Source organism: Panthera tigris, chromosome E3, assembly GCF_018350195.1.
Source record: "Panthera tigris isolate Pti1 chromosome E3, P.tigris_Pti1_mat1.1, whole genome shotgun sequence".
Lineage (NCBI taxonomy): Eukaryota > Metazoa > Chordata > Mammalia > Carnivora > Felidae > Panthera > Panthera tigris.
Window position 1 is genome coordinate 4,819,803 of NC_056675.1, and position 18,122 is coordinate 4,837,924.

General features: G+C 59.6%; 1 protein-coding gene across 3 annotated transcripts in view; it reads left to right on the forward strand.

Moving 5' to 3' along the window:
• The window catches only part of LOC102951948 (Grid2 interacting protein), a 32,743-nt gene that overhangs the window by 9,492 nt on the left and 5,129 nt on the right, over positions 1-18,122 (forward strand). The window contains exons 1-12 of one of the 3 annotated variants that reach the window (XM_042971617.1): positions 124-137; positions 7,098-7,346; positions 7,586-7,671; positions 10,253-10,322; positions 10,812-10,906; positions 11,220-11,403; positions 14,115-14,269; positions 15,312-15,458; positions 15,721-15,818; positions 15,994-16,111; positions 16,853-17,208; positions 17,567-17,983. In XM_042971617.1, coding sequence (XP_042827551.1) covers positions 124-137; positions 7,098-7,346; positions 7,586-7,671; positions 10,253-10,322; positions 10,812-10,906; positions 11,220-11,403; positions 14,115-14,269; positions 15,312-15,458; positions 15,721-15,818; positions 15,994-16,111; positions 16,853-17,208; positions 17,567-17,983 — 1,989 coding nt within the window. Of the gene's footprint in view, positions 1-123; positions 138-4,412; positions 4,448-7,097; positions 7,347-7,585; positions 7,672-10,252; positions 10,323-10,811; positions 10,907-11,219; positions 11,404-14,114; positions 14,270-15,308; positions 15,459-15,720; positions 15,819-15,993; positions 16,112-16,852; positions 17,209-17,566; positions 17,984-18,122 lie in introns of those variants that run through there. The other 2 variants (XM_042971616.1, XM_042971615.1) reach the window with 2 other exon arrangements.

Genomic DNA, 18,122 nt, shown 5'->3' on the forward strand with positions numbered 1-18,122 from the left:
CAGCCTGCCCCTCCCTCTGGGCCTGGCCAATGTCAGGGACAGGGCTGGCCACCCCCCCACCAAGCCCGGGCGCAGCGTCTCAGCTCTGCAGCGGAGCACAGAAGGCCACCGAAAGAGGCCACCATGAGCTGCCTGGGGTGAGTTAGGGGCCTGCCCCTTGCTAGGAAAATCCAAAGAGAGAGAAAAAAAAAAGTTATTTCTACAGCCTAATTTTCAGCGGATGATGCGCTGGTGCTGAGGGCTCCCTGGGGAGGTGATGGATGGGCAGCCCCCCACCCCGCCCATCTCCACCAGGGCTGGGTTAGGGGCGAGGGCGGCTCGCCGTCCCCTGGGAAGTTGGCACACTTGTGTCGAGGCTGCTAGCAGCTGGACTCAGCTGGCCCTCTCGGTCCCCCTCGTCTCCCTTCAGAGCTGCCCCGGCTTCCGTCTCTGTCGCCTCTGTCTCCCAGGACAGCCTGTCTGCCTCCCTGAGCCTGCTTTCCCGTTCGTTAGTCCCCAGGCGACCGGCAGTGGGTCAGGAAGAGCCGGGGTGGGGGAGGCGCCCCCTTGGGTGTGCTTGGTTTAGAGCCCGGGGAAGTGGGAACCCTGGACAGCCGGGGATGCCCGGTCCCCGCAGCATCCCCGGGGCGCTGCTGGGGAGGATGAAACGGCAGCTCTGTTGTCAGCGATTGTCAAGTTCGACAGGAAAATTGGGGAGGATGCTGGCAGAGGGGGTGGCGCCCAGCTGGGCTCTGCAGGGAGAGGGGTACCTTGGCAGCATGTGGCCTCAGCCGCCCCCACCCCCATCTCCTTACCGTCCACCTCCCCACCCCCACTCCCAGGCTCTATTGGCCCACACGCTGGGTTCCAGGGTTGCGGCAGTGATCCCCGTGCAGCACCTTCTGTGGGAGAGCTCACAGGGGGTATGGAGGAGCCACAGATACAGTTACCTGTGATTCTGAGGGCTGAGTGCCAGCAGCCCAGGGCTAACTCAGCAGGGCGCAATCAGGACAGGCTCCCTGGAGGAGGCCGCAGGTGCCCCTGCTGTGGCTCAGTGACCCTCCGAGTCTGGCAGTATGTCCTATGGGGGTGGGAAGACAGCCCCCTAGAAGATTTCATCAGGGCCAGGCATGTAGCCACAGAAGTGGACCCTGCCAAGGCGAGGGTGGTGCCGCTCGGTACCCAACACTGGGCACCCAACAGTACCCGGCCGTGAACCACCTTGCTGGGGTGGGTGGCCACAAAGAGCCACCGCTGCAGCCTTGGGATGTCCCATTGGGGAGAGACAAGGTTTAAATGAGAGATTGAGCAGCAAGCGGTAGGTGAACCTGTGTGTGTGTGTGTGTGTGTGTGTGTGAGAGAGAGAGAGAGAGAGAGAGAGAGAGAGAGAGAGAGCTTGGCAGAGGCTGGAACCCACCCCAATCACCGTGTGACCTCTGAGGGGTGGTCCCAGGGGCCAGATCAGAAGGCTTGGGGAGAAAGCAGAGGGAGCGGTGAGATCATGGAGCACAGCAGCCACATGTGCCTTTTTAAAAATTAAATTTAATGATTATTAAATAAAATTTAAAATTCAGCCTCTCCGGCTCGCTGGGCCCATTTCGAGTGCCCAGTAGCCACGTATGACTAGTGGCTCCCGTGCGGGACAGTGCACATTTAGAACGTGTCCATCGCCGCAGAAAGTTCTCCTGGTCGGTGCTGCCATGAGGGTAAGATCTGGGTCAGCGATGGTAACGTAGGCCAAGGGGTTCGTTCTGCAGCTCAGAGCCTAATGTGGATCTATCCCCAAAGGGATCCCAGTTTGATGAAGTGATAAAATGACTTTCTAATTAGGACGGGCCAGGCAGTTTGGGAAGTGTGACGTAGTCAGGAGAGAGCAGGGGAGCGAAGGTGGCTTTGTAGTCTGCTGTGTTCCAGGGAATCTAGAAGGAGCCGGAGGGGCAGCTGGGTGGGAGGAGAGGGAAGCAAAAGCCGTGATGCAGGAAGCTGGGATCTGGAACCCCAACAGACCTAGCTTGAACCCCCGGGTCCACTCACTGGCCATGCAGCCTTGGGCAGGCTGACTGGCCTCTACAGTTTGTCTGAAGAATGGGGCTGCCAACCCTTACGTGTTCCCAGCAGGGCTCTCGGTAGGAAATCACATAAATGAAGTGTGCCAGCTACAAGCAAGGAAGAGATCGGTTGAGAATCTGGGGTGAGGGGACACCTACACCCCACTTCATCCTCTTCTGCTTTAATGACAAATGTCCGAGGCACCATAATGCCAAGCGATTGGGAGAATTCTTATGAAACTGAGCAGAAGTACAAGGGACATAGTATGTGCTCAGTTAGTGTGGGCTTCCTCTGGGGAAGATCTCTTTCTTCCTGGCACTGTTGGCATTTGGGGCCCAATAATTCTCTGTTGCGGGGGGTGGGGGTGCTGTATGTTGTCAGATGCTTACAGCATCTCTGGCCTCCACCCACTAGATGCCAGTAGCACACTTTCCTCCCAGTTGTCACTTTGTGACAGCCCAAATTGTCTCCAGACAGTGCCAAATGTCCCCCGGGGGGCAAAATCACTCCCCAGTTGACAACTGCTGTCGTAGAGTGATGTGCCTTTAGTAGCATCCTCTTGTGGGGCAGGCTCTGCGGCAAAGGCCAGCTGTCGGCTGACCCCTGCCCTCACCCCCCACCATGTCGTCTTGGGCTATCTGGCCAGGTGCAGATATTATCCCCTTCTGATGCCTTCACTGTGCGCTGGGCTGCTGGGGCAGAGGGGCGGCATGTGCTGTGGACAGACAGGGACGGGGACAGGGGGCGACAGTGACGCCTGGCCCCAAGGCGGTGTGTGCACTTGTGCCTGTGTCTGGCATTTGCTCTGTGCTCACACCTCTGCCCACAGCAAGGTGGACCGACCGTCTTCATGGCCTTCGGGCAGGCCTGGTTCTGGATGCTGGGCCATTGCATCCGGAGCCAAACAGAAACGGCTCATGATGGGACAGCGGTGGCCCTGCAGATGTCAGGGAGCTGTATTGACTCTGGAGGTTTTCGGGCATTTCTGTCCCTGGCAGGGCTGAGGACAAGGCCTGGGAGGATGCCGCATGAGTGCTGGCTCCGGCTTCCTGCTGCTGCTGCTGCTGCGGGGAGAAAAGCAGGCCTGGTTGATAACATGAGGGCAGCGGCCTCACTGGGGCCAGGAACGTGGGGCTGCGGGTGGACTGGGCAGCATGGTCTGAACTGAGTACCAGGTCTGACCATGCAGTCCTGCAGGGGCCTCCCTGTGACCGGCTGCAGGAGCCCCTAGGCAGGACCACATAAGATGTTCCTTCCTCCCAGTGACTGACACAGACCTATAGGCCAGGGGGTTTCTGCCTCTGCAGTGCCAGTCTCTCTGGGTAGTGGCCACCTCGTGGTGAGGAGACGGCTTTCTGTTGATGTCCCCCAAGAAGCCCTCAAGATGTCCTGTGTCTATGTTTCCTGAGGGTGAGCAGGACTTGATCAGCCAGAAATGACCATGCAGTGGGTTCTCTGGGGTCAGTTCCTGCTCTGACTCCCAGGGAGTAGCAGGCCCAGAGCCAGAGAAGGGTCCAGACCCCCTTTCTTGTTAACTCCCACTTCTCCCCTTAGCTGTTCCTCCGATTCTCTCCCAACAGGAGGCTGGCTGGCCTCCCGAGCCTCACTTGGGAGTTGCCCCAGCCTGGCCGCCCCTCCTCACTTCCCCTCACTCACCAGATCTCACGTACTCTCCTTCCTCTGTGTTTTTAGAACCTAGCCACTTACCCCACCCCACACCCTTCACTGTTCCCCTCCCAGCCTCACCCACTCCCCTGGTGCACCAAAACCTCTGGGGTCCCTCCGCCTCTCCTTAAATCCTGAAACAGACCCTCCCCTGTCTCCTCGAGGTTCTCAGTGTTCAGTCTCAGCCGTTGACAATGGCGTTCAAGGCCTCCCTCTCTAGCCTCTTGATTAGCGCTTCTCTCCGGGGTAGGTGAGAAGGGCTTCCCCGCGCTGACCCACTCCTTGAAGCCTAACGCTAAGACCACCCTCTCCGGAAAGACTTCCCGTGCCTACAAAAGAAAGTCGGAGCTTCTCCCGAACTGTGGGGTTCAGTCTCGCCGCAGCCAGGTGCAGGGGGCCTGGGCGCCAGGGCCCGAGGGGCTGGAGGCGAGGCACCTGGGGAGGGACTGAAGAAGCCGGCCGAGAGCAAGCCGCGTTGACAGCCCCGAACCTCCCCCCAGATGCCCCGGAGCTAGCGGAAGGGTCCCCCGTGGGGGCGGGGCGGGGCGGGGCCACCCGAGAAGGGGCGGGAGCGGGGCCGCGGGCCCGGGCGGCTCGGGAGGGGCCGAGTGCGCTCGCCCGGCAGAGGCTCGTGGAGTCGCGGCGCCCTCGCTCCGCTCGCGGGCTCGGCCACCCCTACCTGTCGGCACCTGCCGCGCCGCCGCCGCCGCCGGCTCCAGATGGGGAAGGACCAGGGCTTCTCTCGGCACTTTCGGTAGTTCCCCCCCCCCGCGCCCCGCGCCCCCGGGAACTGTGCGCCCTGGGCGCGGCGCACCCCCCTCGGGCGGCCTGAGAAGGGGTGGGGCTGGGGCACTGAGGTGGACACCCACCCGGCACACGGGGGCGAGTTCCCCGCGTTGGGTGCCTGGAACCTGCCTGCGCCTCTAGGGGTCGGGATGGGGGTGGGGGGAAACCAAGGGCTGAGACTGAAAAGCCCTCTCTCCTTCCTACGATTGGGCAGATGGAGAGAACTGGCCAGAGAGCCATGTCAGGGAATGTGGTGGAGAGAGAGGACCCTAGGGCAACCCCCAGGAGGAACCTGGGGATGGATTTACACCTGACCCCCCAGGCAGAGAGAACAGAGCTGACTGACTGAAGTTGTGTGGCCAGGGAAGAGTCCTGTGGTCTCAGAGAAGCCCGTTGGCATAGCAGGGATCCGAGAGTCCTGGGGCAGCCATACCCGCAGAGTCAGAGGGGCAGTGGTCCATGAGGCCCCAATGCGCCTGGCTGTCCTGGCTTAGTGGATTCAGAACAGACCCAGGGCTGGGGTACCTGGCCAGACTGAGCCTCATGGAGGCCGACACAGCCAGGAAGGGCATCTGGTTCACAAGGCAGCCTTGGCCTCTGGCTTAGCCCTGAGGACACCAAGCAGGGAAAAGGCCACCAATCTTTTCCCACCTGTGCAGTTGGTGACTCACTGTGGTTACCACCCCGGGGGGGCGCAAGGCCTTTTCTAATTGCTGCTGGAGGGTGGAGCTGGGTGGTCATCTGGCCCATGCCCAGGTTCGACCTAGGGGCTGGGGGAGCGGGGCCGATGCCTTCTGGAGCCTGGGGCTGGAGCCCCAAGTGGGAGGTGGGCAACTTCCCGCTTGTCATCCCTCTGCTTGAGCTTGAGACATGTGGTGGGTCTGGGAGGGTGTGGGGAATGTGCAGGCCAGGCAGATGGAAGTGTCAGGCTCCGGAGACCTTGAGTGACCATCTGGGGAATGAGGCTGAGGCTCTATATTTTCGGCAATCGCTGTGGATGAGCAAGGACAGCATCAGGCCAGGATGCTCCTGGAAGAGTTGAGTAGGCCTTTCATCCTGGCCTCCTGGTCGCCTGAAACATTCAGAGGTGGGGGTGGGGTGGGCGGGCAGCCCTGATGCCCCCTCCTCCTGGAGGATCCACATCCCTTCCTTCCTATCGGCCAGCTTATTCCGCTTGCCTGGTCTTCTTAATCCTACCCATAGAGGTTGGGGGAAACAGGGTGGGGGTCACTGGACAACCTCAGAGGGATTATATTTCAGCTGGCTGCAAAGCCACTGTGCCCTTCTTCCTCCCTCCTCCCCACCATGCCCTTGGCACTGGCTCCTGGTACAGAGAACATGGAAGGGAGCCTTGGGATGCAGCCAGGGAGGCCTCACTAGCAACCAGAACTTCGGAGTCCCTCGGCAGAGTCCTGCCACAGAGCTGAGGCTCAGAGGCCAGCCTTCGGTCCAAGCTGTGCCGGGGGCCAGCTGTGTAAGCCTGGAAAGTTACAGATCTTCTCTGAGCCTCCAGATCCTGTGCTATGGACAGGGGAGTCCGCCAGGATGCTAACTGCTGCCATTACTCGGAGGTGTGGTTGGGCTGCTGGTGGACCCCTGTTTACTGAGTCACTGGGTCCCTCCCCTGTGCCAAACCCTGACTGGTCACTGTGGCCCTCAGCCAAGCCACAGAGCTAGCCCTCAGAGAGCTTCCAGCTTTGCAGAAGACATCCACAGCTACCAAGGAAATCAGCCCAGGGTGTGGATCCCACACGGGGAGGCCATCCAAGCCTCCCCACTGCCTCTCACCACTTCTAGGTGGCTTCTCTGGGGGCAGGGACCACGGTGCCGTCAGCTCTGAACCTGAGTGCCTGGCTGGCACCGGTAGCAGGGTCTTACTGTATGTCACATGTTGGATTAAACTGGAGGAAGGCCAGCGTTGGGTGCTGAGGGTCGAGCCCATTGTAGCTAGGAAACAGAGGGTACCAGGCAGGGGCAACAGCCTGGGCAAAAGTGGAAAAGGTAGGACTGGATGTGGGAGTCCTGGCAAGTTCTGAGGAGGCAGGTGTAGAAAGGACTGGCCTGAGAAGCGAGCAGGAGGACGGGGAGTGTAAGGAGGGTCTGGGGAGAGTCTGACCCCGGGGCAGATTGTGGCTTGTTTTCTCCTGCGGAGTTGCCTGGAATCAGGTAAGAAGAAGATGAGTGGTGGGGGGATCCCCGGCTGGGGTTTGGCCTGGCAGGTGCAAGGGCATGAAACGAGGGAGTTAGGGAAGAGGTCAGAAACGGGAAGACACAGGCAGGAAGGGGAACAGGACCATGGGCGCGCTCTGGGGGCGCTCAGGTCCCTCAAGGCCAGAGTAGCGGGGACAGTCCGAACGTGACTTTCCGGCGGTGGAGCGAGCCAGGCGCGAGCCGGGCGCCGTGACTTGTCGGGTCGCCCCAACAGGCCGGTTGGGGCGCAAGTCCCGGCAGCGAGGGGGAGAGTGGGGCGCGGGCTACTGATTCCCCGGTTACCCCTGGGGTAGGGGCGGGAGAGCCCGGGGCGGCGGCCGCCAGAAGGAGCCTTTAGGCCGCGCCTTGCCGCGACCGGGGCGCTGTCTGGGGGGGACGCGCCCCGACTCTGCGGCCCTCGCCCGCAGGATCTTCATCCCCAAGAAGCACCGGGCGCGCTTCGACGAGGTGGTGTCGCAGGGTCTGCTGGGCAAGCTGTGCCGCGCCCGGCGGGCGCAGGGAGCGCAGCGGCTGCGCCGGAGCCGCAGCGAGGAGCGGCCCGAGCGCCTCCTGGTGTCCACTCGCGCCAGCGCCGCCCCGCGCCGCCCGGACGAGCCGCCCCCGCGCAAGGCTTCCTCGCTGCTGGGCGGTCGCGCGGGCCCGGGGGGCACGCGCAGGTACCCGGGGCGCGCGCGCACGGGCTGCGGGTGCTTCCTAGTCGGTGGGCCGGGGCGGAGATCTGGGCAGAGCGCGCGGGGTCGGGGCGTGGACACCTGGGGGGTGCGGGTGCGGGGCAGGAGAGGTTAAGGGCAGCGGGACACGGGACATCTCTATCCCCTATGCCCCCTAGCCTCTCTCTCCCCAGGGCGGGGCACGCGGCCAGCCCCCCCCCACTCCACCCCTTCTTTCTCCCCAGGACAGTCCGAGTCTACAAGGGCAACAAGAGCTTCGGCTTCACGCTGCGCGGCCATGGGCCTGTCTGGATCGAGTCTGTTCTGCCTGGTGAGGGGTAGGCGGGTTGTCCTGGATGGAGTGAAGGACCCTGTTAGGCCGATACTCAGTAACCCGCCCCCTCGCTTCCACCCCCCAGGTTCAAATCTCAGGTAGCCTGTGCCCTCTAAGTATCCTAGATACATCCGTCTGAGTTGGGGCACACGCCCTCCAAGTTCAGGGTCACCTTTGAGCCAAGTGACCCGAGTTCTCCATCCAGACCTTTCCTGCGTCCACGTGGGGGGGCTGAGGGCGCCGTCCCAGACACTGGGGGAGCCAGGACACACACCTGATGCCTGCCCAGGCCACACCCCAACACCATGCGTGCTCTGTGCTGGGTGCCCACTGTGAACTTGGCACTTGCTGGGTGGGTCAGACTCAGAGAGGCATCAGGCCCTCAGGGCCTCTGCCCACTATCCAGTCCCTTCCTCCCAATCTGGACTCTCCTCCCACCCCCACCCTGCCTCCCTTTTTTTTGATGGTGGTGGTGGGGTGCTCCTGGAATGGCGGCATCTTGAAAAAGGCAGAGCCTTAGTGCAGGAATTTTCCCTTTTCCCCCTCTGGAGGTGGGGTGTGGGGGGGGGAGGGGTCTTCCATTGTGAAAGGTCTCTGTGGGGCAGGAATGTCTCCTGGCACTAAACTGAACTTTCCCTCCTGGTAACCACCTCCCAGGGCTGGGTCACCTGCATCCATAACCTCCCAGCACCTGAGCATGCTGCTCCTGGTGACACATCCCCACTGGTGGACCCGCTGATGCTGAGTCCTGTCTGCCTTTCCTCATCTCACACCTCCAATGCATGGATTTGTGGGATGGACATCTTCTGATCCCCAGGAAAGTGCCTTAGTGCCTTAGCATCTCCCGCCACGGGGATCTCAGATGACTGACGCGTTCCAGTTCTCGGATCTGTGCACTAAGTTGTTGACACAGTGTCGTAGGGAAGAGGCCCAAGGGCTGGTGCTCTAGAAAAGAGTAATCTCTCCTCTTTGTCTCTTCCAACTGAGCCACCACCTTCCTGTTCCACCCACGTGGTCCAGCCGGAGATCCTTTGCCTAGGGCCATGTTAAAATCTAGATGTGCTGTTCTCTCCAACCCAGTGTCCAGGCTTCCCCTTGTCTTCCTTGTCATAGGAAGCGAAACCAATGCTTCAGTAAGAGCTTTTACAGAAGGGGAAACTGAGGCCTTTAGAGGCTCTGGCAAAGCAAGGACCAGAACCTGAGATCTCCTGACTCCTGTTCCAGTGATCTTGAATTCCCCGGCTACAACCCCACCGGCCCTCCTACCCCAGGCTGGCCCAAGCTTCCAGACAGGCCAGATTGGATTCACCACCACCATCGCCCTCTCCTCTCCCCCTTTTCAGCCCCAGGGAAAGGACTCTGCTTCCCTAGCAAGTCTTTCCTGAGCAGCCTTCTCCCCTGCCCCCTCTGCCCCGACAGTCCCCACAGCCTCATGAGAGTACGTTTTCTTTAGGCATCTGTCCCTTCCCCCACTTGCTTCCAAATCAAATTTAGAGCAGCACCTGATAAAAGAGGCAGAAAGGAAAAAAACCTGCATCCACAGGAGCAAGGTTACCAGCCCCTCCCCAGGTGGTGGGTACTGGGTTTGGTCTGACCTTCAGGGCCATCAAAGCCGAGTGAGAGTCCACTGCTATCTTGGGTTTAAAATGCAGGTTTTATTATTATCCTGGTGCAGTGAGGCCAACAGATCAGGAGATAATCACCATTGGAAAAAAGAGCGTGTCCTTCACAGTTCCCAAGAGGAAGGGACATGCCACATCATGCAGGGCCACACCACCACACAGGGCCACATGGGAAAGGGAAGGATCGAGCCAAGCAGGTTAAGCAAGCTAAGCAGGTGTAGGATGAGTTTGAATGCTTTCAGCAGGCTCTGGGGCATAGGAGCTGTCCCCTTTTGGGAGGTGCCTGGCCCTGGGTGACTAGGGCAGGGCAACAGTGGCCCGGGGTGTGAGAGCCCCGTAGACACGGAGGTTGGCTGGTTGTAGGCTCTGGATCCGTTGTGTACAAGAGACACTTTTCCGAGCCAGTCACTTACCACATAGGAGTTGGCTAGCCCTGGGAGGGCAGTGCTTCCCAGGTCACCATTGCCCCCAAGATGCCAAAGCATCAGGAAGCACAGAAACAAACAAGCATGATTAATACACCATGTTTCACAGCCTGAGGGAGACGCATGCGTCCCTCTAGGCAGACGCACTTTCTCCTGATGACAAAGGCACGGAGGAATCTGCCACGTGAACTGTTACGTGAGGGGCAGAGACCGGTGTATGGACCGGGGCTCTCAGCAGGTGCACAGATGCTGCAGAAATACCGCTCCCAAGACCTTCCTTGTTTCTGCACTGCTTCAACAGCTCAGGGCTGGCGGGTGGTCCACACTGTGCCCCAAACCCTCCCATGCCCACCCAGGGGCTCACTCCCCGCTCAGAGCAGCTGAGAGCAGAGGAGTACTGGGTCTAATGTGGGATCTGCTGGCCTGAATTTGGCTGTCCTTTGCCGCTTTTCCCGTTTTGTTCCTGTGAAATGGGCTCGCAGAGCGCGGCCCTGCCCAGCTGACCGGCCCGCGCTCTCTTCTCGCTTCCAGGGAGCCCGGCTGACAATGCTTCCCTCAAGTCAGGCGACCGGATCCTTTTCCTCAATGGACTGGACATGAGGTCAGAGGCTACTGGGGACATCAGAGCTTGGTGACACATCATCCTCCAAGACTCCCGCCTCTTGGGACACCCAGGCCGTGGTCCCAATCTCCTATGACCACTTGGTCCCCACAGCCTGCCCCTCTTCCTGTGGGAACCCTTGAATCTGTCCCCCTACACTAGCCAGGATGTCATTGATCCTTCCAACCAGAAAACACCCCAGCTCCATGCAAGGGACACAGTTAAATGGACCACGAGTGTCTTGCCCTTGAGAATAGCCTGGCCTAGGGGTGACGTGGGCTCAATCCCTCTGCGCCCAGAAGTGTCCAGCTGGTCCTGGGCCCGGAGCATCTCCTGCAGAGGCTATGAATGAGCAGGACCCGACTTCTGGTCCTGGCCTAGCTGTGGGCATGCTGAGTGGCCTCTACCAGCAGGACAAGGAGGTCTGGTGGGTGGCCGTGGACAGGGCTCATCCTGGTCAGGCCCTCCTGGGCCATCTCTTCTCGGCAGGAACTGCTCCCATGACAAGGTGGTGTCCATGCTTCAAGGCAGTGGCGCGGTGCCCACGCTGGTGGTGGAGGAGGGGCTTGTCCCGTTTGCCAGCGGTGAGACACCCACTACCACTAGGCTTCACGGCTCACAGACACCCTGCCAGGGCTCCGTGTGTGGGATTTACGAGTCTGCACAGGACTCTGCCTTTCCCCCTAAGCCTGCAGCTTCCCTCCCCACGTGGTGCCGTAGATTCCAGTGGGGCAGCCTCAGGGACCCTGCCAGGGGCTGTCCCTGCATCCCTGTCCCCAGCTTCTGGCAGCAAGTGTGGCTCCCAGTGCCCGGCACTCCCCCCAGCTGCCAGGGACACGACATCCAACCTGGGGATCCTGGGTCACCTGTGCCTCTCCTGCCCGTGGTCCCCGACAGACTCCGATTCTTTGGATTCCCCCAACCCGTCCTCGGCGCTCACCTCCCTGCAGTGGGTGGCAGAGATCCTACCCTCCAGCATCCGGGTTCAGGGGAGGACTTTCAGCCAGCAGCTGGAGCACCTACTCACGCCTCCCGAGCGCTATGGGGTCTGCCGGGCACTTGAGAGCTTCTTCCAGCACAGGTGGCTGAACCGGACAGGTGGCGGGACCAGCCCCGGGTGGGCCCCAAATCCTGCCCAGACTCACCATCGGGGTCTCCCTGCCTGGGTCTCCTCCACCCCGTTCTCCTGGGCTGGGGGGGGGTGCTGGGGGGGGACTCAAAGAAAGCAGCAGCTGGTACCAGGGGCCCCGGGGGGGGGGGTGGGCAGTCCAGGTGCCCCACAACAAACCCTCACTCTTAAACCTCCCAGCCACGTGACCTAGCCTCTGCAAGGTGAAGCAGCAACCACCAGCTGCACTGGTCATGGACCGCTCACAAGACTTTGGCCTGTGGGCGCTTGCCACCGGCCGGCCGGCCGTCATGGGGCAGGGGGGAGGGGGTGCTTAGGTCAGTGTCTTCCTTTTTGTAACTTCAGTCCATAGGGTCATTGTCACGGCCCATGCAAACCCCTCACCTGTCCGTGCCCTTTTCTTTTTTTTTGTTTTAAACAGCGTTGTTGAGATATAACTCACACACCATCACGATGTACTCAATTAAGGGTACGAGGCACTGATTTTTAATGCACACATCCGTGCATCCGTGACCACACTCAGTTTGAGAACGTTTTCATCACCTCAGAAAGGAACCCCACACCTCTTCACTGTCACCCCCTCCTCCTCTGCCCTCCCCCCACCCCTTAAACAACCATGAATCTGCTTCAGTGTCTCTGTGGCTTTCCCTGTTCCGGACTCCCACATGAATAGGAGCCCACAGTATGTGGGCTTTCACGTCTGGCTTCTTTCGCCCAGCATCGTGTTTTCCAAGTCCATCCAAGCTACGGTATCTATTTCCTTCCTTTTTCGTAGCCAAATAACATTCCATTTCGTGGACAGACCACATGTTGTCTATCTGGATGCTGGGCTTGTCTCTACCTTTCATTGCCTTTTAGCTCCTCTCCCTCTCCCACATCCCTCCCCTGCCAAGGCACCAGTCTGATGAATTTAACGGGCATCCTTTTGTCTGATGTGTTCCTCAAGTGTAGGCATTGCTGTTTCATATGATGTATTTTTTTTTAAGTTTTATTTAAGTAACCTCTACACCCAACGTGGGGCTCGAACTCATGACCCCAAGATCAAGAGTCACATGCTCTTCTGACTGAGCCAGCCAGGCGCCCCACATATGATGTATCTTTTTGTTCCGCATCATGATTGTGCTATTCTTTGCACGTTCCGTGTGTGACTTTCTTCCACCAAGTGCTGTGTGTTTAGATCTGTCCATGTTGTTCCGCGGACATGGAATACATTGTTTATAACTGCAGCCAGATTCTTGTAGATCACCTCCCCCGCCAGCCGTGTCTGAGGTATTTACCTGCCAGTGACAGACCCCGCCTTGCCACCACTGTGTTCCATCACAGTAGCATTGGTGAACATTGGTGAACATTCTTTCTGACCTAAAGCTGGGTCTAGGTACTAATTCGATTTTTCAGCCTTCATCTGGGAGAAAGACCGTGACTATGGGGTGTGTTGGACTTTGGGTTGGGCCCTGGATCTCTTGGGCAACTTTACAATCTGTTGCCTTCCAAGACCCCTGTTTGACAGCCCCCAGCCAGCCTGTCCATGGTCCATCAGAGCAATTCCTTCCTTAATCACTTATGGTCACCCCACTTTCGTCCTGCACATTTCCCCACGGAGCTGTGCACAGTTCGTTTGAAATTTACGTCTCAGAGCAGAATTGCTGGCTTTTAAGGTATTTGCTTACCTAACGTTTAAAAAATTATTTATTTATTTTGAGAGGGAGAGTAGGAGAGGGACAGAGAGAGAGGGAGGGAGATAGAGAGAGAGAGAGAGAGAGAGAATCTTAAGCAGGCTCCACTCCCAGTGCGAAGCCCAATGTGGGGCTCGATCCCACAATCCTGGGATCATGACCTGAGCTGAAATCAAGAGTCGGATACTGAATTGACTGAGCCATCCAGGCGCCCCTTGTGTACCTAGTTTGACAAAGTAATACCAAATATTTTCCCAGAGCACCGCTGTCACTCATACCTGCAGTCTTTCAGCCAGAAAGTGACATCTTTTTATTTTGAGTTTTTAAATTACTATTTTAGGGGCGCCTGGGTGGCTCCGTCAGCTCAGCGTCCGACTCCTGATTTCAGCTCAGGTCATGATCTCATGAGTTTGAGCCCCGCGTCGGCCCCTGTGCTGACAGCTCAGAGCCTGGAGCCTGTTTCTGATTCTGTGTCTGTCTCTCTGCTTCTCCTCTGCTCGCACTCTGTCTCTTAAAAATGAATAAACATTTTTTAAAAATAAAAAAAAACCAGCCGTAGACAATATATAAACAAAGAGTCATGGCTGTGTTCCAATAAAACTTCCTTTACAGACACAGAAGGGGGTCCAGAATTTGGCCTGCGGACCATCATTTGCCAATCCCTGAGGTAGTGAGTCAGCCTCGCCAGTACGCTCTATGTGTTTTCATCTTCACAGTGACTCTGTGAGATAGATGCTATTTTTATCCCCATTTTACAGATAAGGAAACTGAGGCACCGAGAAATTAAGTAACTTGAGAAAGGTCACTTGGCTGGTAAGTGGCAGAGCCAGGATTTGAATCAGGGTGGCCGATCGCCAGGCCTGCCTTCCTCCCTTCCCTGTCTCCGCAGGGTTCTGTGGCCTGGAAGCGCCCCCCCACCTTGTCCATCTCTCCCTCCCCCTATGGTGAGCCCCTGAGTATTGAAGCCGTTGCTCCTGCACCCTCCCCCAGGAACATTGACACCCTCATCGTGGACGTCTACCCTGTGCTGGACACACCCGCCAAGCAAGTCCTTTGGCAGTTCATCTACCAGCTGCTGACTTACGAGGAGCAGGAGCTGTGCCGGGAGAAAATCGCGTGTTTCCTGGGCTACACGGCCATGACAGGTAAGCAGCCTCTCCCGCTGCCCCGCCCACCGAAGAGCCAGACACCTGTTCTCAGATCGCAGCCTACCTGGGCCTCTTCCACACACGGATGCACCCCTGTGTCATGCAGACACGTGCCCGACACACCCGGGCTGGTCGCACACTTGGCCCCGCGGATGCGCCTTGCCAGCTTGACCTTTTTTATTATTATTATTTCTTTTTTAATGTTGATTTGCTTTTGAGAGAGAGAGAGCGCGTGAGCAGGGGAGGCACAGAGAGAGAGGGAGACACAGAATCCGAAACAGCTCCAGGCTCTGAACGTCAGCACAGAGCCCGACGTGGGGCTCGAACTCACAAATCCCAAGACCGTGACCTGAGCCAAAGTCGGACGCTTTACCGACTGAGCGACCCAGGTGCCCCTCAGCTTCACCCTTAAGTAACATCTGCAGTCTTATCTCAGACTTTAGACACCCTGCCTGTCCGCCCGGAAGCCCAGGCTTCTCACCCACAACATGGGAGTGACCTCAGTGGCCGTGCATTGCACCTCAAGAAATGTGGCACAGACCAGGAAATTCGTGTGGTTGCTGTTTACAGAGCTGGAGAGTGAGCACACAGTCAGGTCACACCTGGCTGGTGTGCCTCGATGCACACGGACACACACTAGGGCCTGCCGGACGATGTGTGGCCTCAGCTTCCCACAGCTGCCCATCTCTTACAGTGTCCCCCATGTGGCCATAAAGCCGCACCCATCATTTAGGCCAAACCCTGTGCCCATGTTCTACATACTCTGCACCTGCTAGGTCACAGCCTGCAGACCTGTGTGCTGGCCCTTGTGTGCCCACCATCCGTAGTCCTGGGGACCCACAATTTGGTGGGAGAGGCTCGAGGGTTTTAGCAAGAGGCTCGGGGCGTAGGCTGAGCAGTAGGTGTACAATCTCTCTCCACTTGCCAAGCAGAGCCTGGGGTCACAGATCGGTGCACACAGCTGCTGCCTTCACCCCTCCTGGGAGGCCCCTGGGCTGAGAGGACAAGGGGCCCGTCTCCTGTTCATGTCCCACAGCAGAGCCAGAGCCCGAGTTGGACCTGGAGCCCGAGCCCGAGCCTGAGCCCGAGCCGGTGCTGGAGCCCCAGCGACGCAGCTCCCTGAGGGCCTCCTCCATGTGCCGCCGCAGCCTCCGGTCCCAGGGCCTAGAGGCCAGCCTCAGTTGCGGTGAGGCTCTGGACGGGAAGGCGGGACTGGGTGTGAGGAACAGGGCTCCGTTTTCCTACCTGCAAAATGGGGTTGGTGAGACGAGAGATCCCGGAGAACGGGTTGAGCGGGGCTGAGCCATGGCCCTCGGGGGTCTGCAGGGCTTGCTAGTTCTTTCTCCATGTCTGCCCACTGAGCCTGGGCTGGAACCTGAGCCTTAGAGCTCAGAAGGGTCACTGGATGTCTCCACGGTGGACTCCACCCTCCCCGATTCCCCCAGCAGGTCCCGGTGACTGTCCCGAGATGCCTCTTCCTCTAATCCCAGGCGAGCGCCAGGCAGGCGACGGCACGTCCCTCCCTGAGACCCCCAATCCGAAGATGGTGAGACCTCACCACCCTCCTGGTGGTTCACTTGGCTGCTGGGAATAGGTAGCTCCTGGGGCTGGGGCAGAACCCTGCCTCCCAGACCACCCAGGCCTGGCCTCTGAGGCCATGTGAGGGCCTCACATGGGAGGGGAGGGTGGGTTGGACTCACCCTGGCCTCCTCTCCCCAAAGATGTCAGCCGTCTATGCGGAGCTCGAGTCCCGACTGAGCAGCAGTTTCAAAGGGAAGGTGGGGACCACGTCCAGATCCCGTGCCTCCCCGCCAGTGCCCAGCCCGACAGGTGCAGCAGGTAGGGGCTCAGCCGGCTGGGGTTCCTGAGGGCAGCACTAGCTTCTGTCCACTGGGCTGTCTGTCTGGGTGTTTTCCCCATCTGAGGCACATCCTTCGAGCCTCCCCTTTGTTGCATGGCTCCATGACTGAGTTGTGGGGAACCTCAGTGGCCTCCATGGCAAAGGTCCATCAAGGTTAGGGTTGTCGCAGGTCTTCCCAGGTCCCCTCCAATCCTTACCCCTCCTATAGATTTAGAAGAGCCTAGGTCTTTCCCCTAAGGAGCCCTGAGTTAGCATGTGGCTGTTGGATAAACTATTAAGTGCATGCATTGCTCTGTGAATGGCCCAACTGAGAAGCTAGTTTCTCTGCAGTTCAGAAGGCAGGACGCCGGGGCAGTGTTCCTGTCAGCCAAGGGCCTGTCGGGTGCGGGAGGTGCCTCATGATCCTTGGTCTGGGGCCCGGAGAAGGCCCATCTCCCCTTTGAATTGTGTTCGGTCAGTCCTAGGTGGGACCAAGATGAGCTGGGGTCTGGCCTGTCCTGGGGCTAAGTACTGTTCCCCCTCACCTACTCTGACCTTTGATTTCCCTTAGGGAAGGGCCTGGGGAGGCAGGGGCATCCAGGGTCTCGTGCTGTGTCCAGAGAGGGAAAGGAAGGTACCCAGGGACACAGAGCCACCCTGCCCCGGGCCCCTCCTCTCCAGCCTGCACCTGGGACCCAGGTGCTGACTGAAGAGACCTCACACCTTATCCCCCACCCCAGGGCCCAGGACCCTGTCCAGCGTCTCGTGGCCCAGCGAGCGGCTCCTGCCCTCCCCCTGCTACTACCCACTGTGCTCAGGGGGCCTGGCCTCCCCCAGCAGCTCTGAGTCTCACCCCTACGCCAGCCTGGACAGCAGCAGGGCGCCCTCCCCACAGCCAGACCCCGGGCCCATCCGCTCCGACAGCCCCCCAAGTCCGGACCCTGCCCGCCCACCCAGCCGCAGGAAGCTCTTCACCTTCTCCCGCCCCATGCGAAGCCGGGATACTGACCGCTTCCTGGATGTGCTCAGTGAGCAGCTGGGCCCCCGGGTCACTGTCGTGGATGATTTCCTGAGCCCTGAGAATGACTATGAGGAGGTGAGCGTGAAAGCAGGTGTGGAGGGCGAGGGGCCCACGTGTGCCATGGGGGTCTGGAAGGGGAAACAGTATCCCTGGGCTCCCTCAAGAAGCCTGTTGCCCTTGGGAATCTGCCCCAGGCTACTTCCCTCCCTGCCCCGGTCCATCCCAGAATCTGTCCCAGGCTACCCCACCCCCCTGGCTTGAGCTATCCCACCCTTTGACTCAAACTATGACACCCCCCACTCAAGGCCACCCCATATACCTTATCTCGGGTTACCCCGTTCCTTTTCCCAGACTGTCCTATCCTTGTCCCCAGGCTGTCCCACCCCCTGCCCCAGGCTATCCCACTCTCCCTCACCTTGCTCCGCCCTGGCAGATGAGCTTCCACGATGACCAGGGCAGCTTTGTGACCAACGAACGGAGCAGCGCTAGCGAGTGCATCAGCAGCAGTGAGGAAGGCAGCTCCCTGACCTACTCCTCCGTCTCCGACCACATCCCCCCACCCCCGCTCAGCCCCCCGCCTCCGCCGCCTCTGCCCTTCCATGACCCTAAGCCCAGCTCCCGCACCCCCGATGGTCCTCGGGGCCCTGCTCAGACACTGGTCAAGCCCCTCACCCAACTCAGCCACCCAGTCCCTCCACCGCCCCCGCCACCCCTGCCCCCACCGGTGCCCTGTGCACCCCCCATGCTGTCCCGGGGCCTGGGCCACCGCCGAAGTGAGACCAGCCACATGAGCGTCAAGCGCCTACGGTGGGAGCAGGTGGAGAACTCGGAAGGCACCATCTGGGGTCAGGTAGGTGACCTGGGGCCTGGGGGTGCCCTGCACCAGGGGTAGGTGGCCTGGGCAGCAGCATTGAAGACAAGCCCCCGTCCAGTTTGTAGCCCCTGGCATTTCCCGCTTCCGTTTCCCTAGCATCGTGAACCCAGGACAG